The 25,193-nt window shown below is 50.3% G+C and overlaps 1 protein-coding gene across 1 annotated transcript; it reads right to left on the reverse strand.

Annotated features, from left to right (window-relative positions):
- Positions 1-291: 291 nt before the first annotated feature.
- PDGFB (platelet derived growth factor subunit B) lies at positions 292-23,812 on the reverse strand. The gene is made up of 9 exons (XM_083859627.1): positions 23,739-23,812; positions 22,927-23,004; positions 16,927-17,805; positions 10,378-10,474; positions 7,103-7,177; positions 6,396-6,601; positions 4,535-4,676; positions 3,965-4,130; positions 292-2,744 (listed from the first exon to the last, which is right to left on the reverse strand). The coding sequence occupies exons 3-8, from the start codon at positions 17,080-17,082 to the stop codon at positions 3,994-3,996; spliced, it is 813 nt and encodes a 270-aa protein (XP_083715753.1). The 5' UTR covers positions 17,083-17,805; positions 22,927-23,004; positions 23,739-23,812; the 3' UTR covers positions 292-2,744; positions 3,965-3,993.
- Positions 23,813-25,193: the final 1,381 nt, after the last annotated feature.

Below are 25,193 nucleotides of genomic sequence, written 5' to 3' on the forward strand. Positions count from 1 at the left end.
TGTATGATACCTCCCTTGCTGGGAGGAAAAGGAAATGCAACGGCCTTTTTGACCAAGGGAAGCACTGCTGTTGTCTAGACTATGCGACTAAGGAGGGAAGGGGACAACTGTTTGTACAGCTTTGGGAAGTGTAAACAGTGCTGACTGTCCCAAGCCCTTCAAAGCAAAGGAATCCGGAGATGGGATGAAAGCACAGGGAAATTCTGGCCGGGTGTCCTAGCAGGGCAGCTAAGGAGAAGGGGACCTCTTCAAGACAAAAATCCCAGCACCTGAGTAATTTCAATCTAGCCCAAGTGAGGTAGGAGGAGCACAGCATGGCTGGCCATGGGCAGAGCTGTGCACAGGGTCTCAGGAATTTCCCAGCTTTAGTTGCTTCTCTCTGCCATCTCAGAATAAGTGTCCTGAAAAGGAAACTGGAGGCCCTGGAAATCCTGCTGTGCCCTGCAGTGAGCTGGTTTGGCCTCTGCTTTCTGTTCAGCTCACGAAAGGAAGAGAAAATGCTGTTCAAGAGCTGTCCTTTTTTTTTTTTTTTTTTTTTTTTTTACAACTTTAAATACAATACTGAGTATAAATTAATCTTACATTAAAAAAAGGCAAAAAATTAAACTAAACCAAAACAGAACCTCATCATATTTACAAACCAAAAGAAACAGATTTTGGAACAGGGTAAGAAAGTGTCTTAAGACTTGAGGACTTGGGGCTGGAGGGAGGGAGCAACGTGCTGCCTTGGCAGTGGTACGAGAAGTGCTCTGGTTTTGCAGGGGGTGAGGACTGGGTCCCTCCACATCTCTTAACAGCTCCCAGGCTGTGGCTTTGGCTACTTTCCCCATCTCCCTCCAGAGCTTTCCCCCAAAACTGGGGGGTGTGTGCGAGGGGAGAAGTGTCGTGTGATTGCTCTGGACAGGAATTTTCTTCATGTGTGCAGCACCCAGCACAGCCTAATTCAAGACCCCGACTCCAAGGTGATGCTGGGAATTCCCATCATATGTAACAATTCTGCTAACGGATAATATTACCTGGGCAAAACCAGCCCTTGCCCAGACAGTCCTCCTTCCCTCCTCAAAGACAGGCAATGGTCCAGGGGGGACTCTATAACGGACCCTCTAGTTTTAGAAGAGGACCCTCACTTAGAAGAGGAGGACTGTCTCAGACAGCTGCTGCCAACTGTGAAGACCATCCTCATTTCTTTCTCTATACCTACACAGAGCTGTCCACATAAGGGATCAACTTCCAAGTTAAGTGGGTTGGGAACATTTAATAGGTAAACATCAAGAAGGAATTTGAGAGGGAAAATGTGAGGAAAATTATGAGAGATGTGGGAACATTGGCAGGGGAAGATTAGTGGAGGCATAGTGTGCAGGACATCCAGGAAGGGGTTAAAAACCTCGTGGGAATGACATGATTCTGCTTTCAAGACCACAGAGAAGGCAAGGACAACTCACTGAGATTAGGTCATGCTTCTAAGTTTGGTTGTCCTTGGTCTTGTTGTGGTGCCACTTCACCTCCTGCAAGGAAGTTGTGATGAGAGGGGGCTGGTGCAGAGTGAGAGAAAAGGGTAACAAGAAAGAGAGAGATCAGATGATGCCTCTGCCTGCCCCATCCCCAGCCTTGCAGGCACTTTGCAGTAACAGTGTGTTTTCTGCCAGCCCAGTGAAGTTGATGCATGCATGTGCCTCTGAGCTTCCTGCCACTGGGGAATTAAATCTATTTAAGAACATATATATATATATATATATATATATTTATATATGTATGTATAAATACACATACACACGCACACGCATGCATATGTGTGTGTGTATATATATGTGTATATATACACACACACACACACACTTATACACACACATCCATCCAGAGTGAATTTAAAAAATAATTTGATTCCGAGCCTGGAAAGTTGAATTCTCCAGCAGCATGTGCAAAGATGGCTCCCCTTGGCAGGGGCCAGGGGTGTGGAGATGATTTTGCTGCGGTGTGCACCTTCCCCATAATCCAAACACCTTCCAGTCAGCACCAGGAGTAGGGAAAGAGGGAGTGGGGGAATGCATTTGGCTTCTTTGTTTTATTTCTTTGCTTGTTTGTTCTGTTCCCCGAGATGTTGTATACCTTAGTGGTTTTGGTTTTTCTTTTTAAAAATAAAATATACACACGCACATTAAAAATATATATCTGTCCAGGTAGGGCAATAAAAGTCCTTAGTGCATTTTCCATCATTGGTCGCTGCTCACAATCTGAGATTTGCCTGTTTCCAAAAGGTAGGTCCAATGCAAGAGTAGATCTCAGCTGGGCACCCCCAGCTTTACCAGAAGCATGAGGGAACGGGAGAATATTCCCCTTATGGCCTCTGTCCATCTGTTTTTCTCCTTCTCTCAGAAGTAATTGGACCCATTTTCCTTTTCACATTTTCCATCCTGTTCTCCATAGCAGGGAAGAAATTGTCCTGTTATCGCAAGTTATGGCTGCTGGCATTCATGGTTTTATTTGTACTTTGTTCTTTTCTCATATATATATGTGTAGGTTGTCCTTGTCCTTGTGTGTGTGTGTGTGTGTGTGTGTGTGTGTGTGTGTAAAACTTTAAAATTATGCTAATAAATGAAAGGGAGGCTTTGGTGGGAGAAGGTCCACTGATGGAAAGGGAAGCACCACTTGCTGTCTGAATCAGACATCGAGGCAGATGGACAAAGAGGAAAAGTTATCATTCCAAAGACCCCATGGGGGCAATACAGCAAATATATGAAATAAACCTGGAAGGGAAACAAAACCAGATACAGCATTAGAACATGTAACCCTCTGCCCGCTGCAACACCCCTCCTATCCCCTTTTCTCCTCCAGAAATATTTGTGCCAAAGAGCCAGATTAGAAGCCTAGGAGGAATTTTGACCTCCTCTATTTTTTTCCCCTGAACAGCTTGAGCCAGAGCTGAGATTTGCATGGGTTTGCATCATTTCTATCCTGGGAATTTTAGGGTGGCCAGGAGAATCCTGGGATAATCAGAGCCACTGTAGTGCTAAGCATGGGAATACCAGTCTCAAAACACTGCCTGGTGCCCCTTGTCCCCAGATCCTGAAATGCCACGAATGGAAGCCTGCTGTCCCCTCTCCTGGGGTGAGGGGAAGTGAACGTGAAGTGGTGGCCTGGGCTTATTCAGGTGGCTGCAGCAGAGCTGGAACTGCTGAGCTGTGGGCCAGGGTTCTCCCTGTTAAGCTGTGTCACATTTCTCTAAATTCAGCTCCCACCAATCTGCACCTTGACTACTTTTTCCCTCTTTTCTGCACTTTTTCCTCTCATGGGGAACCAGGGCTTAGCCTCCTTTCCCTTGTACCAGTGAAATTCTTCTTCTGATGAGTGAATTACTCCTGTTTACACAAGTCATGGAGAGAAGAATCAGACCCTGGCCTGACAAAATCCAGATCTCTTGCCAGAGATTCCAGTTCTCCATTCCTCTGGTATGACCTTTCTCATGCACATAGGCTTCCCTCTAAGAGAGTGATGAACCAAAAGTGTTGCTGCTTTTCAGTCTTTCTGCCAACTCAACTAATGAAATAAAAGGAAAACGGATCCCTAGAGCAACATTAATTCTCTGTTTTCAGTGGAGAACCAATAGAGAAACTAGAAGAGGAGTTGCTTCACAGAAGAGATTAATTACATGGACCCCGAGGGGATTTAGGTGTAGGGAGAAGTCAAGCTTGCTCTCTGCCTGAAAGGGAGGCAGAGAAAGGAGAGGGCGGGGCCTGAGAGCAAGGATGGCTGCAACATGATCATTCCAATTTTGCAAAGAGCCTTAATTCCATAAATAGAACCCACATGTTGGTACCCAACCTAGTTCTTTCCCCTCCTTCAACCTAGGTTTTGTCCTGCAGTATTTCCACACTGAACGAGTGGCCAGTGGTGTGGGAATGGTCTAAGATGCCATGTCCCAGGAGGACATCTCTCCTGACTGGAAAAGCAGCTTGCTGTTACTTGCCTTGTGCTCTCTCTCCCCTGCCAGCACTTCTATGCTATGAGGATTTCTTTCAGCACTTTCTTATCATTGACATGCTTGTACTTCTTATGTTTCCTCTTCTGTGCTGGCGGCCGGCGTACTCGCCGCCTCTGTGAGACAGCGGCTGTGGTGAACGCTGGTGACAAGCCTGCCAAAACAGAGGGGAGAGTGTCTGTACAGCCAGGGGCAGATGGCTGCTGTTGAAATACCCTTCTCCACACACTGTCAACAAAGAGCTCTGCAACAGCAGGGCCACAAGGCCTCTTTCTGTTCTTCTGTTCCTTGTCCTCTGTTCTCCATAATCTCTGCCCTTTCCTTTTTCCCACCATGCCCTTCCCCTCACCTGTCACCTTCCCCTCTCCTTCTCCCCCAGTTTCAGCCCCTTCCCAGCAGGCAGACATCCCGGTAAAGGTCCTTCAGCTGCTATAAACCAGAGAAGGCTCTTGGGATTCACTGGAGCTAAGCAGATTGAAACCAGTGGAGGTCTCTTTTCTTTCTCCCCAGGCCCTCTTCTCACACCTCCCTTCATTCTACTAATGCCAAGATCCTTACGTCTCTGTTCATGTGGCCCTGGACGGATGTTCCTGGGGGGTGGTCGGAACACAGCTTCACACCGACACTGCACATGGTCCTCTAAAGGGACAACGACTTTTGTGAATTTTGGCTTCCTCTGGACAAATTCAATCTTGTTCACCTATTTGCAAGAGGAAGGCAGGCAAAAGATTAATACAGCCATGGCTCCCACTTGGTAAAATTAGTCAGCGTCAGTGCACTTTAGCCCTGGCTTTCTTCCTAAAGGGTCAGAAGGCAGCTTACAGAGCCCCGTTCAAATTCAAAATTCAAACTCAAAACTCAAACGCATACTCAGAGGTGGTATGTATGGGAGATAATTCTGAACCTGGCAGCAGAGCAGACCCAGACCAGGCAAGTTTGGATGTCTCTGGTTGGTTTCCCTGATCCTAACTATTGCCAGAGCTTAAGCAGGATGACTGGTTAATCAGAGACAGAAACATGGAATATGCAGGACTTGCTAGCCCATTTTTGACAGATGCAGAGACCTGGGGCAACCAGGATAATTCCCACAGGAACCTATAGGAAGGGCAAAAAGAGAAGAACTCAGGTCCGAAGCAAGCTAACACAGCCTCATCAGCTCTGCTGAGGCCTGTCTGAATTTGTCTCAAGCTCTTTAATAACTTTCAGGGCTGAAGCCCTTGGCTCTTCATGGGAAAGGCGGTGCTCTGGAAATTCCCTCGGACTCTCCACCAGTGCTGACTCAGAGGGAAGACTCATTGCTCCATATCCCACCACAGGGCACAAGCTTTTTAGGGGGTCCTCCACTCCTCCCACTCAGCAGTCAGGCCTGACCCCACTCAGGTTTTCTAACAACTCTGCCGTCCCTGAAGTGCTCCACAAACTATAAATACTCACTCTGCTGTGCATCTGGGATGGAATTCCTCTAAACCCACTGGCCCCTGCAGCATCCCTCAGCCAGCGCTGAAGCAAGCCAGGCTGTTTATCTTTCCTTGAAAGCCCACTCCACACGCTTCAGACCACATGCTGCTCGCTAGACAAACACTTCCAGCCAAACAATAGAGAGACCTCTGTCCTCAAAGAAACCATTTCCAGGTCACTTTTTCAGGCTGGCTTTTGACCTCTCACTTGTTTTTTTCCAGAAAAACAACTCCTGCTCCCCCCATATTTTCCTCATTCAGCCTGGCTTTTCTGAGAAAGGAATTTCCTGATGAAAAGGGCTATGTGAATACAATCTCGCCCAGCCAACCTCTGCTGCCTGCCTGGAGGAGTCTCTTACGGCTTAGGCAGAGGATTAGTATAGGATGAATATTATTTTTAAACAAGCTGTCTGGGAGGAAGCTGTGAGGAGATCACTAGTAGCTGTGAGGGGAGGATCAGAGCAAGAGGTCAGCTGTTAGGTGTCTGCTGGCTGATAGAGCAGGTCAGGAGGTAACTGTAGGCTGAGAAAGAGAAGCTGTTCCAGTGCATGTCTTGGAAAGCAGCCGCAGCAGCAGTGGGGGATGGAGACTGACACTGCAAACCCTCCTCTTTTTGCATCAAATCTAGTTCCCACAATTAAACCACCCTGTTTCCTCTGCTCTAACATAGCACACAAGGCTGCCTCAAGCCAACAGGAAGGACTGTGTCGTGGAGCTGCAGCTGGGGACAATGCCCTGTAGCTCTGTGTGGTGACAGGTCCCAGCTGCTGGACAGCACCAGCCCTTTCAGCAGCTGGCATGGGTGTCACCCCCACCAGCAGCTGCAGCACTGAGTGGTCAGTGCAGAGGGGCCAGATGACTGCATGAGCCCAGCACCTGAGACTCGCCCTATGTTTGGTTTTGGGGCACAGGGATGGTGGTGGGTGGCAGGAGGAGGGAGCAGTGGCAGGTGTGTCCCTCACCTGGACGTGCCGAACGCGGATCTGCGTGGGGCGGCACTGCACGTTGCGGTTGTTGCAACACCCAGAGCAGCGCTGCACCTCCACACAGGGCGGCCACACCACGAAGTTGGCATTGGTGCTGTCCACCATGTTGCGGGAGATTTCAAAGACCACCTCTCGTGTCTTGCACTCTGCAAGGACAGCTGTCTCTGCTGCTGCCAGAGCATCTACAGAAGGCCAAGAGAGAAACAGGGGATGAAATGGGCTTTGCAGCTGTCACCAACACACTACAGCCACCTCTGCTGCAAGTGAAGAATCCCACATGGCTCTCACATGCACAAGCATACACACACACGCATGTTCTTTCTCTTTCTTCCACCCCTCCAGCTCTCTCCCTATACAGAGCCATGCCCTGTGGAGGAAGCCCCTGCACAATGATGCCTCTCACTGCAGCCCAAGCAGATGATGACACTTTAGAGCAAACAAGTACCACTGGGATTTAAAGGAGAGCAGTGCACAGAAGTCCAGACTCCCTCTTCTGCCCTCCCAGAGTGAAACACTCAGCTCCCACTCCAGGCCCAGACCCTCCTTCTCATGCCTCCACACATACAGACGCAATATAACATCTACCCACCCCTACATCTGTATCTCAGACACGTATCTGGACCACCCAATGGCTGCTCAAGTGAGCGCTCCAACAATAACAAGGTGCAAGACCCTCAGCTCACCTAGGCTTCGTCGCTCTCGAGACAGGGCCACAGGGTGCTGAGTTGCATTCAGGTTCAGGCTTGAGCTATCCTGCTCTGCAAAGAGTAAGATATGACCTAATACCACCAAGTAGAGACAGGAGAAGACAGCAAGCACTTGTGCTCAGATCACCAGGCAAAGTGCAGGGACATGGGATAAACCACAGACTCAGGACATCATGCCACATGTAACTCCACAAGCAAGGTCACAGCTGTGCTGGGGCACAGACACTCTTTGCTCTGCCTAGGCAGCTCAGAGCAACAAGCCTATCATGAAAGAGGGGACCCAATCGGGTCTAGGAGAGGAAAACTCCAGCTCAAGAAAGATAAGGCCCCTATCAGGACCTTCTGGTATCAGAGAGGAGCTGCAGAGGGATTCAGATTGGCCAGCTGAGACCAGGATAACACCAAGGAGGATCAAAGACCAGAAGGGACAAGCAGAACATTCGTTATTTAACACTGAGGTGACTTGTTGGAATTGCTTGGGACTGGGAGAGTTGGGAGGTGAGAGGGCAGGTGAAGTGGGGGATGCATGGTAGGTGGGGTGCTTGCTTTCCCTCTCCCAACTCACCTCAGCTGCTCTAGGTAAGAGCAGTTTTATGACAGAAGAACAGAAAAATAAAGTTAAAATTACTTTTTGTCTAGACTACTTTAAGGTAAGAGGCAGGATCTGGAGGTGGTTCAGTCAGCAATGAGAGAGGAAGACCGATAGCATTCAGGCCAGCACTGAGCAGTTCCCTCCCACCCCACTGCTTTTTCCCATAGGAAGTGCTGAATAGAGAAATGCCCATAATCCCCATGGAGCACTCCAACACGCAGCCCCTCCTGAGCTCGGGACAATGGCTGCACTCGAAGATAACTCCCACCCAGCCACAGCTCTTTCCTTCTCTGACCTGCTTTAGCAGCTGAAGGAAACCAAATGGACATCAGCATCAAGGGAGCAATTTTTTAAAAGGGAATTAGGGGCCAGTGGAAGATTTCTCTTTATCAGATGTGTGGTGGAGCAGACTTCCCTTACCTATCAGGTCCCATTCCTCTTCCTCAGCCCTGTGCTAGTGCAGCCTTCTCATAAAGGGGAGCAGGGACTTGGCTCTCTGCTCAGGTCTCAAGCAATTGATGATGGATTTGGGATGGGTGCACAGAGGCTGCATTCACAAGGCAGAAATCATGTGCCTGTCAATAAGCAGTCAACATCAATGTGTGATGTAGACAGACAGACAGACACCCTTTAAAGTGGTTGGAAAGGTGTGATCAATTCTAGGCACCATTTGTTTCACCCTTAGGCAAACTCTCAAAATGAGAATTGGTGGATCACGCTTTAGAAGAGCCTCTTTGGGCTAGAGAAGGTGTCTGGATGACTGGTTTACATGGACAGCCACTGCTTGGTGGGCAACCACAGTTAAGGAGATGACTCCCACTTGACACACTTCTGTTCCCTGGTCTGCAGTAGTGCTCAAGTTCAGGAGAGCACTATCTCAGCCCATCTGCCTCCTGGAGCTGCCTCATTCTGGCAGTCAGTGGAGGGAAGCACCTGTGACACACACAGGGTGCACAGACAGCACAGGGAATAATAGCTCCAGCAACTTCAGGATTATTTTGCTAACACACTAATTTGCTAATTCCTCACAGGGCAAACAAATGTCAATGCCCCTCAGTCAGTACCTGGGAACAGATGAGAGCCATGGGGTGAAACAAAGAAACAGCTTCACAATACCACTTTTTGTTTCCCTGACCAGCCTTTCCTGTCTGGGGCCTGAAGTGAAACTAGCGACTCAAAGCTCTGCAGCCTTCTCTCATACCCCTGGGCTTCTGGAGGCAACCAGATAAGGCCATTTTATTTCTTAATCATGAGACTGGTTAATAGCCATGAGAGAGATGTATCTGTTCCTTAGACAATGGGCCATGACAGATTGGATGCATCTTCTTAGCTGCTCCTTGCCCACTCCTCCATTCTGTGGCATTTAATCAAATGAAGGTGGGGGCTGCCTTTGGTGCATGAGTTGAATTGATGAGAGAAGACAAATGAGGCCAAAAAAATAGCAACAACTGTTGACTCAAAACAAATCCGTTGAGAACCATGTCTCTCCCTCCTCTAGGTTGTCCTTCTACACCCTGGATCAGTACTGAAGACATTTGGGGTGGGGAGGATCAGCCTGGGACAATCCAGCAAGGCTAATTTTGGAAGTTGCCCCATTGTGTGGCTTGTGGATGAGGAGGAGGGAACTGGTGCAGGCAGGGAGCAGCCCTGGCAGTGGTGGGGAGCCTCATTGCCTCTTTCTAAGACAAACAATAGCTGAACACAGCTGGTGCCCTCCCCCTCGCTTTCCCCCTCTGCCCCTCCAGGGCCATTTTGAAAGGCAGCGGGAATGCTTTTGAGACTGCGCCAGTGGTTGGACTGGCATAGGAAACAAAAGCAGGAAATTCTGTTCCCCCGTAGATAGTGTCTCGGCAAGGATTACAAAGCTCAAAACAGACAAAACACGAGAGAGAAGTCGAGCTGGGGGGGCTGGGGGACAACGGGCGGGAGCAGGGTTAGAATAGAAAGGAATTTGCTCTGAAGAGACCGTTTATAAATAAATTCCTGGGCCAGCCCAGCCGCCGTGGCGCGTGCTCCAGTTCCCACACGTGCCGACCCCTCCACGCTTCGCTGCTTCTGCTGTTCACTGCACTCAGCCCTGGCCAAGTGGTCCTGAGGCCCTGCAGCCCCTGGAGCTCTTATCTATGGGCAGAAGGTGAAGCAACACTACCCTGACTTAGCCCCTGTCCCATAGCTCACCCATGGACACATGCTCTGCTGCTCTCTGCATCCTAAGAGCCTCTTGGAGCTCATAGCCTTTTGTGCATGCTAAACCTGGAAATCCACTCAGCCCTTTCCCCCTCTGTCACCCTATTTCCACCTCCCATTTTGCTGCCTCTTAAAATGATCCTTGTCCAATTCAAGCCTTGCTGAGGGAGCATCTTCCAGGGTGAAGAATGATGATCTCAGTTCCTTGCACTCACCTGGCCCATCTCCTACCATTTTTGAAAGCCAGTGTTCAGACAGTTAGCAGATCTAAAAAAGCATCCAGTTGCCTCTAGCTCCCACAAGTTTCAGGGGGACTAAGTCTGTAAACAGCCAGGTCTTGGCTCCTGAATATTTCCTATATTTATAATGAAGTCTGTTGATAGTGTGCCTGCTGAAAAACAGAATATCCCCTCCCAGCCTTCCCAAAAACTTAATTAAAAATAGAAGAGCATTTGGCAAAGAGGAGATTTACCTACGGAGTCTATCTGCAGGGCACGCTGGAGGTCACTGATGGAGCGCACTGAGCTGCCACCCAAAATCTCATAAATGTCTTCAGGTATGGGGTCCCCCTGCCAGATGACAAAAATAAAAGAAAGGGAGAAACAAGCATTAGAGAGATGATCTGCAAATACTGACTGTGTCAGGGAGTGGGAACAGGGAATCAAGCATGGGGGAGACACGCCAGAACCAGGGAAATGCAAAGATGTGTGTTGTTTTGCGTTGGCTTTGAAACCTTGAGGACATTATTCCTCATGAAGGCATGAACTTGAAACCTAAAAAAAAGGCAAGAGAACCCCTCTCACAAAGCTGACAAGAGACTAAAAAAGCCAAAAAATACCCAGGCTGTGCAGCAGAGCCCTGGACCCTATGCAAGCAGCCAGCAAGGCTTCCTTCTCCGGTGGTGTATGACTTCTCCAGGTGGCTTCTCATTCCTGCTGCCTGCAGTAAAGGCATTTTAACAGACTTCCCTTACACTATCAGATAAAACCTTCCCAATATTTCCCTCCGTTATGAAACTCCTTCACGGGCTTTGTCAGTTATCGTGTGTATGTGCGTGTGCGAGCACGTGTGTTTTCAAACCACAGAGGCCCAATAATATACATCATTTGCATACTCTTTTTTAAAGGAAAAAAAGGCGGGGGGGGGGTGGAGATGAAGATTGGCCTTCACGGCTGAGGCTGCCCCAGCGTGAGCCTGCAGTGAAACCACAAAAGCTGCAAGGAGGTGATGGGCTGAGGAGCTGATTTGGAGGAAGAAACATATGGAAGTTTGGATGTCATTGCACACCAGCACGAAAAAACCTTAAGTAAGCAGGTTTAGCAACATCAGACAATGGGCCAAATACAGAGTTTGTACAGGCAGGTGCAATGCCATCAGTCTCTTGGGAATTTTACTCTGGCACTAGGCTAGAGTGGGCCCCAGTGACAGCACTTAATAAGAGTACAAAGGAGTGGTGTGGGAAGGCAAGTGCTGATTAAAACATACTTCCGAAAGACTGGAAAAAGAGACAGAGGAAAGTACTGGCCAAAGTGTTTGCTTAGCTGGGAGCTCTCTTCATTCAGTGCTACTCAAGTGGAAAAGCTGCTTTCAGCCGGGTGCTGGATGCTGTCTGAGGCACAGCCCTACACATGTCCCTGTAACTGAGAGGAGAGTTTGGCTTGTGTGCCTGTGAAATGCTGGGATTTTTGCGTGGGTTTTTATGGACAGTTGGTGGCATGTGTGTGGTCCTCCTACTGTACAGGAGCTATTCCCTCCCTGCCTGCGTTCAGTGCAGAACATTTTCCTTCCGCTCAAAGTGAGAAAAGCCACCAGGCAGGTGGCTAAACATTTGCTTTAAACCTTGACGGCTTTGGCCCAAACCTGCAGCCATTTTTGGATGGTTGCTTGAGCCTGGCACTATCTTACACTGTCTGTCCTTGGCCACCCACGATTTGCTTCCATAGCAGGACAACAGCAGTGCTCCTTCCTCAGCCCTGCCAGACCACCCTCTACTACTATAACTTAAACTGGGATGCAGTGATGTGAAGGTTGCTGAAGCCCAAGAAGGTTCAGAAACCTCCTGAAGAGAGCTGCAGAGCAGACAACACCAGCATCCTAAACCTCCACAGCCAGATCCACCAGCCATCTTCAGTCAGACCAAGCTTTCTTGCCCTGCCCTGCTCCATCCCTGTCCCTGTCACATCTCACCACAGATCTGGCTGTCCTCCTTCAGGAAAAGGCAGACTTTATGTCCCCAGGCATTACTCCCTCAGTCTCTGAGGGAGAGGGAAGCAGCATCAGTGATGAATGCACAGCGAGAGAGAGACTTGTATAATTCAGGGATCACTGAATAGCTGTGAAATGAAGATGCCTTCTGACATCTCCTGCTGCGTGAGGAAGAAGGGGACCAACAGCCCAGTGCTGGAGAGGCTCTGCAGCACTTTCCTGCCTTGTGCTACACGCATTTACTGGAAGAGGGATCATTTGCAATTCCCAGTACTTGCAGTCAGAGCTCAGTGCTGGATGGTGAAATTGCAGGCTTTCAATGTTTGCACCGGTCAGCCAAATGTTTTTGTGTACAAATGCTGCTTTGCACGGATGCCCCTGGACCTTCCTGACACTTAATATATGTAGGAAATGGAACTTTATTTTAAACTCCAGCACTTGCTGGGGGGAGAGCGTGGGCAGGTGTTACGAGACTTGGTGACTTTGGAAGCAAGCTGGGAGGTGTCACCTTGCTAACTGAGCAGGGGGAGCAGATATGAATCAGGGATTGAAAAGTGTAAGCCCTCAGGAGCTGTATTTCTGGTGACTGCCTGTAGCAATAAGCTCCACTCCCTGCTCATGGCAGCAGTTTTAGATGCCAATTTTTTCTTGTTGCAGATACTACCAGCATAGCTATGGTGTAACACCAGCCCACATGGCTCATAATCCTGTCCTCCCCCATTTTTGTAAGGCAACTCTGTCAGTGACAACTGCAAGCCTGTGAAGCTCCTTATTTTACCCTTGTAAACCAAGGCCAAGGCCAGCCTAAAAGCAGCAACAAACCTGAGCTGCCTGCCTTGTCCTTGCTCCCTCTGGGGTCTGTCACTGGGAACAGCCATGCCTCTGGCCCCTGCCCCAGCCCTGTGCCTGGGAGGCCCTGAGATCAGACATCACACACACCTGGGGCACTTGTGGGATGAGACACACAGAAGCAGAGGTCCATCAATTACCTTCACTTAATCCCGTGGAGTCAGAAGATAGAGGAGCATTGCAAGAGAGGTGGGATCCCCAAGAGACCAGCCCAAGCAGCTGGTACTTTTCCTGCTTAGCAGCTCCTCTGGAGTTATTTGTCTAACACAGGTTAACAATCTCCTTTTTTAACTGTGCGGCAGATCAAAGAAGACTTTTGTCTCAATGGACTCTTGGCTGGCTGTCAAGTGCCCCAAGGCCTGGCTTTATATTCCTGCAAGGCCCTCAATTCTTAGAAGAAAGTCTGTTCTTCCCTCCTTTCCTCTGCTCCCCAGTTCCTGACTTTGACTCTCCCCTGAGTTGCAAGGGCACCCCCAATCTTCAATCCCTTGGCAGGGATGTTCAATTCCCTTTCTTGTGCTGGTTGCTGGTGCTTGAGGGGCCATGGCACATCTGACAGAAGGCAGCAGAGCAGCTGCTGCCTGCACTGTGGCTGTGACACTCAGCACGTCAGCTTTGCTCCCCTTCTCCCAGATGTCCAGCAGCACTGTTTGGCCACTGCAAATAAATGCAGGTGCAGCAATTCCCCTGTTCCTGTCCCCACACATGCACTCTCCCAAAATCTGCCTCCTTCCTAGCCCCACCACCTCTTGCTCTGGAGTTTTTTCCCAACTTATGCTTTTGAGCACCAGGGATGCTGAAAGGTCCCCTTGCCATCAGCATCTGCCAAGCTGGTGTAGGGAATACACAGTGTTGTGAACTACACCCTCTGGTGAGGGTTTCACAGTCTTGCCTGAAGTTGTGTCTCTTGGTAGGTACAGAGGAGGAGGAGGGAGCAAAGATTGTGCAATGAGCAGGGAAGGCAGACCTTCAGGGCTCAAAGAAATCAGATAAGGATACTCCTGAGGTGAGGACTCCCATTTCTAAGCTGGTGTGACTGCACATAGAAGGACAGAATGGTATCAGCAGCACCAGTTTGTGAAGAGCAGGGAAACATCCACCTACTCGCTCTCCTGCCCAGGAGAAGAGGACTTTCTGAGCACCTCCACACTGACCATGGCAAAAGAATCTTGGCAGCAGGGTCTCAAGTGATCAGCCAGGCAAAAAACTCCAAACAAACAGCATTTTTTAATTCCCTCTGAAGCTGATGTGTGGACCCTGAGGGGAGACTCCACTGCATTCCCTGGCAGAGGGCAAGACCAGCAGCACCTGCCACCAGGCCACCAGCACTTCCCCGGTACAGGCCTCCCACCCTTCCAGCACCAACCCTGGCTACAGGGGACCCTGACAAATGCCTGTCACAGTACTCTGCAGCAGGTACAACCCTCTTCACATGAACCCCTTCCACTTCGAGTCATGGCTTATGTTCTCCCCTCTTAAAGTAATCAAACAACGTTTGATCTAGTCCATGTTCCTAAAATACAGCCAGATCTACACACCCTTTTTCCATTTCAAGGGGGACTCCACTGCTCCTCCACACTCACCCCACACGTCCCCTGCAAGGACTTGAGGCATTTCCACCCCCGGGGCTGGTTGTGTAGCAGCAGCACTGGAAACAGTGCAGGAGCCATGTCATTCCCTCCCGCTGCTGCACATCAGCTGACAGGGAGAGAGAGGCAGGGACGACTCGCCTGGCTCCTTCCACAAGCTCACCCCAGACATGTCATCTATCCCAGCTTCCACTGCTTTGTCCTTGTCACTGCCTCGTGCTAGGAAGACTAGGGAAGAACACTGGAGCCTTGCAGCAGGAAGATGCAATGGAGAGCTGGGCCGAGGCTATAAGCAAGCACCCAGCCGCACCCCATTCCTTGGGAATTCCAGAAAGCACTGCCAGTGGGGCTTCACCCCGGCACAACCACAACTGGCTCAGCCCATCTCTGTAAATGTTGCAAGGCAACTATTACAGCCCATAGGGCAAATGCAAATAGATTTAGCATCCTCACTTCCCAACTGGTAAATACCTTCCCGCTGAGGCTTGTACTTCCTCTGGCTGGAAGAGCTCCAGGGCCCTCCAGCTCCAGATGGGTGTGATCAAAGAGGGACTCAGGAGGCTCCATCTCTTTGCTCAGGGCCTCTATTGATCTGGGGAGCTACTGGTCCTCATTCACTTTCTCTGGCAGGGCTGGGGAGGAGCTGCAAGCCCCAATCAGATGACAACTCTGGTTCAGCAGCCTGGTGGGAGCTGTGTTGTGTCTGGTGCAGAGGGTGCAACACATTGCCCTGAAAATAACTGTAAGCACTGGCTGCAGGCTGAAGCATCTACCCAAGCAGAAACGTTCTTGGTTCTCCTGTCATACAATGAGAAATACCACAATTCCTCCCATGAAACCTCGGGCCAGAATTACCAAACTCTAACTCTACTAGGCTGTCACAGAGCTGTGCAGTATTTCAATCTGATTATGGCAACTGAGTTACAGCTCATTGGGATCAGACATTTCCATCTTCACCCTTCCCCATTGCCAACCCCAGCTGATGTTTCATGTTGTATGAGAGAAAGAGATCTGAGCCATCCACAGAGGAAATACCATCTGCTGCCCAAAACAAACATGACCACTGGGCAGCCCACAGCTCTAACTGCTTCCTTTTGTGGCTTGGGCAGGGGCAAAATGGGCCCACAGTGAGGTGAACGTGATGCTTTGCACTCAACATCTTCTTTGCCATCCCACAAGGGGTGCACCCACTTAGCCCGCCCAAAAATGAGGAAGGAAAAGAGAAAAATGATGCAAAGAGGGGAAAGTTTTGATCGAAGGATATTTCCTGCCCCTGAAAATCAAGCTGCAGATCCAACCCACAGTTTTGCCATCTTGGGTAGGGCTGCAGTGGGAGCTGAGCACTGTGTGGGAGTGTTAGGGGCTTTCTGATCCCCCCAATCTGCATGCAATCAGATGATGAAATGTGACAGCAGAGGTCAAAGACTTTGGGGGTTTGGGGCTCCTTTTCCTCAACCAGGGCTGGGGATGAGACTTTGATTTCTACATAGGGAAACCAAAGTGGGTTGGGGTGTTTGTTCAAATCCACCACCTGGCCCTTACTATCTGCTCAGCTTCTTCCTGAGCAGCGCATTCAGGACTGCAGGGCACGATGCTTGCGTGACCGTGGAAGCACAGCAGACACTCAGGTCCTGCCCCTTCCCCCAGCTGGGCACACACCTTACTCAATAACCATGCCTCTCAGCGTCGGTGCGGTGCCTCTACTCCACCGTCCCTTTCCTCCCACTTCCAATGCCCCACGCCCATTCTCCGCTGCCCCCCTGGTGAAGCCAAAGTGGATTTCACACTGTGCGTTATTCCAGAGGTGTCAAGAGGACCCCAGTCCCTGCTGCGCCCGGACTGCCGTGATGCCAAAATCATCGGGTGGGGTGAGAGGCTCGAGGGAGCCAGCACCCGACCCGGGTCGACAGCCGTTGGTGAGGCAGGGCAAGAAGCCGCGGGTTGGTTCCCCGAGGCTCGCCAGCAGCATCCCTGCTCCCACATTAACCAGAGCCTGGTCTCCTCAGCCCCTGCAGCCGGGGGGTGAGCGTATTCCCAGGCTCGTCCCCCTCGGCGCGCCCATCCCGACGAGAGCGCCCGCTCCAGAGGGGTGCCCGCTCCAGAGGGGTGCCCGCTCCAGAGGGGTGCCCGCTGCAGCGGGCGCTGCCCTCCGGGCAGAGGGCGGCGGTCGCTGCCCGCCATTAGCGCGGCCGTGCCCCGCCGCAGCCCTTCCCGCGGAGCGGAGCCGGGACCGCGCCCCGGGCTCCGCGTCCCCGCCGCTCCCCGGCCGCCCCCGGGCTGCGCCCGCCGCACCTGCGGGCCGGAGCCGCCGGCGGCTCTCCCCCGGCGCGGAGCCGGCAGCTCGGCAGCACCGCCCGCTGCCCGCGGCGGAAACTCACCTCCATGCGGGCCAGGGGCAGCGACAGGATGAACGCGAAGACCACGCCGAAATTCATCCCGACTCCAGGCCCCGCCGGCTGCGGGCACATGGACGGCGAGCCCCGGGAGGGAAGCGCTTCTCGCAGACAGCCCCGCGGTCGCCCGGCCTCAGGCATCGAGGGCGCTGCGCGTTCCCATGTCCCCTGCGAGCCGGGAGGAGGTGAGAGAGTCTCAGGAGCCCTTGGAAGAGGACGTGGAGGTGGTGGTGGTGGTGAGGGGAGACAGAAGTAATTCTCGGTGACTCGCCTGCCTTTGCGCTATCTCATAAGCCCAGTGAGAAAAAAAATGCAGTCTCTCGGAATTATACACATCCAGAGTCTAGGTCCCCCTTGCTGCAAGGGATGCTTCAGCGCTGCCTTTGGCTAGGTGGTCCACATGCTGTTCTTCCTCTTGATTTTCTTTCCTTTAAAAAATTGTATATCTGTAAAAGCTTTTACATGCAGGTAACAATGTCTCAATGTTCTTAGAAGAAGGTGCACAGAATGATAACTAAAAGGAAAAAAAAAACTTTTCCAAAGTTCGGTGTAAAATCCAAAAAAAATGAAATCTTCTTTCTTTAGTTGTCCTCTTCTTAAAATGCTCCCTTCCTTCCTTTTGGTCACTTGCTTTTTAGAGAAAAGTTGCCAGAGTACACTGAATTTCTTCCCCTTACATTAGATTCTGGCTCAGGTGCCTTCTCGTTCCAAGTGTTGGCAGATTGCTTGGATAGGAGGTTTGCTTTGGGTTTCAAGACAGGTGAGAGCAGATGATTTTGCTCTGGGTTGTGAGTGTGTATTTGTGTGCGTGTGCTGAGCCTTGACAAGCCTCAAAGTGGAGCCACTGATGCTGCCTTCCACACTCTGTTGCAACAAGAAAGGAAAAGCAAAAAAATGCAGAAAAGGTAAAATTGCAGGAGAGATGAGTGAGCCGATGGGTCTTTATTTTCTGCGAGCTGCAAGAGAGACTAAGCTGGCACTTGGAGCTGCTCCTTTTATGAAGGAGAGGAGATGGGTGGAGCATAACTTGCCATCCTCCTCTTGGCTGGGTATCAAGGAACAAATCTAGTGAGAGAGTAGCACTTCATTGCTGACAAAATAAAAAGTGTGTTAATTTAAATGATTAATTAAAAATTACTAATGCTGAAGCAACCTGTATAATGTGGCTTTAATATCGCATGAGGAATGGGGACAGAAATTCCTGCCTCCTCGGCAAGCGATAAGAAGAGACGAGTTCTCAGCACTGTAGTTTGTTATTTTTTTTGGCCCCAGGTTCTTGCTGTTTCAGTCTGGAGCCCATTTCTCTAAGGTCTGCTTGCCGCCTTCCCTGCCCTGCTACACCACTAGCTCTAGGGAGAGAGATGGCTTTAATATCTTGCATCTCTTTGTGTGCAGGGGGAAAAAAGAGGCCAGAGAAATTTGTGTTGCTGTATGACAATCTGGTGTTTGTTGCTCATGGCACCCAGAGGTATTTTGCTGCATGATTATCTCCAAAATGTAAAAAACATCTGAAGGGAAATTAAGAGAGCAGATATTTGCTCTGGGAGGGGGAGAGGTTTGGGGAGGGGAAGGCTGCTAAAAGGTGAGTTCAAGAAAGAGTCATATCCTATTGAGAAAATACCTTCTCATGTACATACGAGTGATCTTCCGGCACTGATTTGCACTCTGGTAAAGCAACTCCAGGCACAACCAGGAGGGATCTCTGCACCAGCTTTGTGCAGGCTCGTATCCTCCAATACATTCCTGCACCGTCATGCACCGCAGGCACTCTTCAGGCATTCGCTCTGAATCCCAAGCATCTTCCCTGCTTTTTCTATGCTACACACACGCTTCTGTTCGAGCCACTCGCATGCACAGCTACGTGCAAATTTTGTCTCATTCGCACATCCCTGGGCATCCATGTGTTCTCCTTCATTCTCACCCTCTCTCTTCCCTTCTCACATACATACACCCACTGGCATACTGGTGGCCTCATCTCACAGCATCACACATGCTCCCTTAGACCCTCTGGGTGCCTGCAAGTCTCCTGCAGCCAAGCCCATCTTGCACCAACACTTCCATATGCATCATCCGAAGTGTCCAGGTGCAGGAGGAGCAGCCACTAGAACTGAGCAGCAGGCAGCCCCCCAAATGCTTCTCTGTAGCAGGCACCAGACAGCAGCTCCCAGTTTGGAGCACCTCCCTATGCCCCTGAACCTGACTTTGGTCTCATGGATGTGGATGTTGGTCAGGAAGCACAGAGAAACAAGGAATACTGGGGGTCCTCCATATAGCTTTCTTAAAATACCTGGGTCCTCTGGGGCAGCATGGTGCTCTTGGGTCGCAAGGGATCACCCTTTTTCACCCTAACCCAGAAGAAGAGTGGGCAGATTTCTCCACAGCTGGGGAGTTGGTCAAAACCATGTCAACTCCAAAGCCCAGGCCATCTGAGGTGCATGAGTGCAGGGATAAGGAGGGTCCTGAGAGTCCCTCAAATTAAGTCTCAAGTGGCTCGGTTCCAGTATTGGAGTTCAAGGGAGAGGAAGAAGAAATGCAAGGCATACCTTTGCTCATTTCCACCGCCAGAAACCTTACAACTCTTTATCTTAGATGCTCCAGCCATGTTAGCCCTGTCCCACCCCAAATTCCTCAGGACAGTCTTGGAATTCCCCTCATTCTCCATCCTGGCCTGCCAGCAGCGTACCAGCCATTTCAAGTGATGATAATTTGGCTCTAACCCCCAAGCAGTGTGGAGCTGCAACCCTGATGTCCACCTGGGTGCTGAAATACCTTTTAAAATCTGCAGAGGGCTTCAAACAAAAGGTTTTAAAAGGGCCTCAGACCATCTCACCTCTTTCCAGATGGAACCAGCCAAAGAAATGCTGTAGCCTTGGGCTTTTTAGCAGTCAGCAGGGGGAAAGGTGGGGATTTGAGTTCTTCTTTCTCTGTAGAGGGATCTGAGGACAGCTGGGTCCTGAATGCCCATGACCCATTACATGTTTAAGGTTCCCAAGGGGTCAATGGAGGCCCAGGTGCCTTTTGAGGATTTCTGCCCTCACATAAGCTGGTGTGGCTTCACCACCTTCACGCCACCTCTGTGGGGAGTCCCCCACGCTGTAGTGGCTGCCTGGCCAGGGAGAACAGAACAGCCTGTGTGTGGGAGGGCTGATCAAATTCCTCAGCAGGGAGAGATATTGCTGCTGGAGAGAAGAAGGTCTCAGCAGAAAGCTAGCAGGGACTGCTGCAAATTTCTTGATTGGTAGCAACAAGAGCTGCTGCAGGGCCTGATTTTGGATGAGATATGTGTGGTGTGCAGTTTTTTGTTCCTTTTTTTTTTTTTTTTTTTTTTTTTTTAATATCCAGCTCTATTACATGCTAGATGGGATAGAAATAGAGTTATTTATTTTCATGTGGATGATGCTGGGCAGTTTTTAGAAGCTTGACATCAGAAACAAAAAGCTAATCCCTGTTGAACCTCCAGACAGCAAGGAAGAGGATGTTTGGAATTTGACTAATCATCTACCTATGACCCTGCCTGGAAACAGAGCAAAGTGATACTCAAGCTGCTCAGGCTTCAGTGGTTTTTCCTTACTCTTTCTGTTTTTAAGACAGATTTTTCTCTAGTGATATCTTTAGACTGGCTAGGTCAGTCTCACTGACATTGAGTTCGATAGGGGTGCATGCACCTAAAACTGGTGTGCCTTGAGTCTGCTGGGGGCTTCTTTGATGCTCTTACTTCTGTGAAATTAGTTTGACAACTGTCCCACAAACTCCTAAAACTAATGGGAATGACTGGATCTCCTCTTCTCCTGGCCTGTGGAGTAGGCATGGAGGCCTGCAGGGCTATTGGTGTCCCAGATGTCGCAGGATAAGAGTTTGAAACCACTATGGCATATATTGGGAAGGTATTTTGAAGCCACATGAAGCGTCTGGACCATATAAATGTCCCATTAGAGCATCATGACTTGACAAGATCTGGTTGTAACTGTGCTAGCTGGCCATCGCCCTGCAGACAAACCACAAGAAAACCAGATTTCCTAAGAGCCTGCACCAGGACTTCTTATTAAAACACTTTCACCACCACTACAGCTCTCAAACCTGCAAACAGCTGCACTCATCTCCCTGGTTATTCTCTTATCACTAGGGAGGAGAGCAACACGTGTCCGAGGACAATAGGCAAGGCTGCAAGGCTGCTCTCCCCTCTTCTCGTGATGTTGGAAAAAATGACAGTACTAGCCACCATCCACAGCGGCACGAAGTGAGAGGTGACAGATGTTTGGTGGTGTTTTTTTTTGTTTGTTTGTTTTTTTGGTGTTTTTTGTTTTGTTTTGTTTTGTTTTTTTTTTGTTTTTTTGGGGGTTTTTTGGGGGGTTTTTTTTGTTTGTTTGTTTTGTTTTGTTTTGTTTTTCTTCAGAGGGGGTAGAGAATTATGAAACAACAGAAAGAAAAACAGGGCTTACAATGGAAAGCAAGGCTCAGTCTGAACAGCTGAGATGTCTCAGCCTCTCCATGATGAGTCCTATTTTGAAAACAATCAATGGAAAGAGATTAAGACGTGTTGACAGCCAATGTGTAGTCAGCCCGCCCACTCAAGGTATCTAACTTAGGTGTTGCTGCTGCTCCGGTCTCTAAGTTCAGGAGAAGGATGAGCAATCCCTACGCCTGTGCCGTGGGGCTGCCGCAGCCATCTATGGCGGGGGGACGCCGCGGCACCGAAACGAGGACCCTAGAGTAAGTTTTACACCTCATTTACACGCGGAGATCCATTCTGTGGGCGAGTTGATTTTACACCACAGCCCCCGGCTGAGCGGGGTTTATCCTGACTACCCCAGGTGATAAGGACAGGGTTATTGCGCGTTGCTCACACTGTGTTTGTTGTACACCATTTGCCCCGGGGGTGCTGACATGCGAGCTTCCCCGACTTCCTAATGACTGAGTTCAGCTTAATGGAGGAAGAAGGAGGAAAGGAGAAGAGAGACCAAAGGAAGGAGACAGAGACAGGCAAGGAGCTTGGTATTTGTATTTGGCGCTGGAGAAAGGCAGAGCCTCAGGGTATTCAGGGCTTGCATAATTTGTATTCTCGCCCCTGGCGCTGGCAGGGAAAATGCTTTCCAAGGATGAGTAAAACCCTGACAGAGCCAGCGGCTCCAGAGGAAAGGGAAGGTGTCACCTGGGGAGCAGGCGTTTGATGGGACCTGCCAGGCTTTCCCTGGAAACCACTCCCCTCTGCCTGTCTCTCTCCGCCAGAGGGATTCCCCCAGCCCCTCACCACCTCTTCATCTCACCCATTCCTGACAGGAACCTGGCAGAGAGGAGAGGATGAGGAAGGGGGACGAGCATGCAGACACATGCAGAGGGCAGAGCCTAGCCCCTGACAACGGCAGAGAGGGAGAGGGCTCCTGCCGGCTGTACCTTCTTGTCCTGTGCTTTGAGATGAAGGAGAATGCAAAGGCATTTCACATCTCTGCAGATGTGCATCTAGAGCAGGATTCAAAGAGAAAAAGCAAGGCTGGGGGGCACTGATTTCCCAGCACTTTCCCATATGCACACACGTTCCTGCATCGAGTGGGGAGGAGGGGATGCAGCCTTCCCTGATAATAGTGCCATAGATTTCTCCCCCACCCCAACCCCCAAGTTTAGGGTAGAAGGGAACAATTTCCTTACACTGGCAACCATCCATTATGTCTATGGATCTACTCCCCACCCGATTCCCCCTCTCTTTCCTGTTTTGATGAAAGGAAAAAATGTTCTGCTTTCCTTCTTTATTTTTCCAGACTGGTGAATAGCACTCAAAAGGAATTTCTCTCCCTCCCCCCATCCCCTCTCCCAGTATAATAAATATATACATATGTGTGTGTGAATACACCACATATCTCAGGTCATCTGTTGTTTTTCAAAAGGCATATACTATTTTTGTTTCCAAATTGATTAGGTGGGCAGTGATCCCCCTTTCCATTGACACCACCCCAAACACTGCTTCCCCTGCCCTCACCCTCTTCCACTCACCATGTCCCCATCCTTTGCCGCTGGGTCCGCAGCGAGCGGTGGTGGCAGTGGCAGCAGCGAGAAGGAAGCTTTGCTGAGCTGCAGTAAAAATAGCCCTAGCAGTTACTCAGTTCTGAACGTAACATGACTCATGTGAAACGAAGATGAGGGTCGAAAACCAAGTGGCTCTCCTCTCCCCCTGGCCCCTGCCACCTGCTGTTGCTGCTCACAGAGCAAAACCCACTCAAAATGCTACTCGCTGGGGGTCAGGGCATCAGACACGACGGAAAGCACCTCTTGCGCTACCTGCAAGAACTGGTCCTCTTGCCTGTACGCATCTGGTGGTACTGACACCACCAGCAGGCAGATTTGGTGATGCTGCAGCCGACTTTCAGCCCATTTGCCTCCCTTAAGCTGCGGGCCCAAAGCGAAACTGACATCACACTGATACAGTGGGATGAAACACTCTGCAGCGGGACTCTTGTATCAGCAGCTGCCTTGCAACAGCACAAATGCAGCCAGGCACCCCAGTTTGCTGTGCCTGCTGTGGCCTGAGCCTGGAGAGAAAAGTGAGGTCATGCCCACCCACAGCCCACCCTGCACCTCACCCCTGTCATTGGGCAGGGTACCCCCCATGTCCTGCAGGGGACCACTTGCTCCCTGGGGTGCGTGGGAGAGCAGCACGCCTGGCCTGGCAGGAGGCAGGCCGCCACTATCTTCTGGTCCATGTAATAAAGGAGGGAGTTTAAAAATAGACCTTGAGCTGCAATGCCAGAAAGGCATTGAGACATATAGAAAATGAGATGTATAGAGTGGGTGTGTATTTATCCTACCCGCCCTGTGCCTGATGTCCCGCTGCCATGGGGACCTGGCCCAAAGCAGAGGTGCTGCTCGCTGCTCACGGGTGCCTGCCTGGCCTGTGAATGCAGGGCTGAGGGGAGCCCTGAGCTGTTTCTCACAGCTGCCAGAGCTGCTCAGAGGTGCCCACCCACCACTCCATCACAAAGCCATTTGGAACTGTGGGACATGCACCTCTCCCCCATGCCAGACCAACATGATGTGTGGCTCCTCCACCCTCCATATATTCAGACAAAGTGGCATCTCTCAGGACAAAGCCTTTCAATAGATCCCCTGCCCTCTGCCCTCTCCTGAACAATGAGAAATCAAGGAATATTGTCCAAGCTGAATAAAAAGATCTAAATTTAGAGTGTCTGATGTATTCTTGGTTTCCTGCCATAGCTCCCTTCCTCCCTGTCCTCCCTCTTCATTGCTTGCTTAGCCTTGTGCACAGAGAGGTTTCTGATGGGGTGAGATCACCACCAAGACCCTGTCTCCCCAGTGATGAGACAGAGGGGAATTCCAAGTTTGACTCTAGTCTCTGTTTTTGTAAGACAGGGAGGAAGGGAGCACACTGTTTTTTTTCCTCCCCCACTTAGATGTGCAGAAAAGAGAGGGAAACCTAAGAGGAAAGGGGAGATGAAACTTTCTCTCCCAATTCAGCCTCCTCATGTCATGGCCCTGACCTGCCCTAAACACTGTCCATATGCTTTCATCTGCTCGTGGCATCCTCTCCTACAGCTCTGCCACGGCAGTTCCTCAGAGCACTGCTGCCCTTGTGCTGTTCTAGCCCTCAAGCCTGTAGGACCCTCACCGTCCTCCCACTTTCCCCAGGTAGACCTGTCCAGAAGCAAGAAGCTCAGAAAGAACAAATAAAGGCAGAAAAAAGCCTGACACAATCCCAAGAAACCCCAAGAGGGGAGGGAGAGGAGGCATGTTATCCAGCAATGTACTCCTGATGTTTAAACAAGGGACTCCCTTGGGTTTGTGCCTGATAAGTCTGGGTGTCAGGGGAATCTATTCATTTGTTTTCTTTTTTAAACAAAAAGGCCTTCCCATAACCACAGTGAGGAGGGAGCCAACACCTCTTGACAAACAGACATGTCTTAAGTGCACACATGTGAATCCTTTCAGCCTTGCTCCTGGAGAGGAAAAAAGCCTAAACTGCGTACTGACCACATGGCTCAGTGTCAGTGGAAAGGGAAGCATGGGCCAGCAGCATTTTCTGCACAAAGATGGACATCAGCAGCAAACTCAAACTTGCCAGCATGTCTGTGGGGTGTCTGGAGATGCAGAGATCTTTTTCAATAGTGGAATCCAGGCAGGTGGGCTGGGAGACTGACTCAAAAGAAAGGGAAAACTTTTCTCACCTTCCTTTGGCTTCAAACAGTGTCTTCCAAGAGCTTCCTCTGACCCTCCCCAGCTTGGTCAATGAGTTGACAGGCAGGTGG

The sequence above is a fragment of the Zosterops lateralis genome (genome assembly GCF_965231275.1).
Source record: "Zosterops lateralis genome assembly, chromosome: 4".
NCBI classification, from domain to species: domain Eukaryota; kingdom Metazoa; phylum Chordata; class Aves; order Passeriformes; family Zosteropidae; genus Zosterops; species Zosterops lateralis.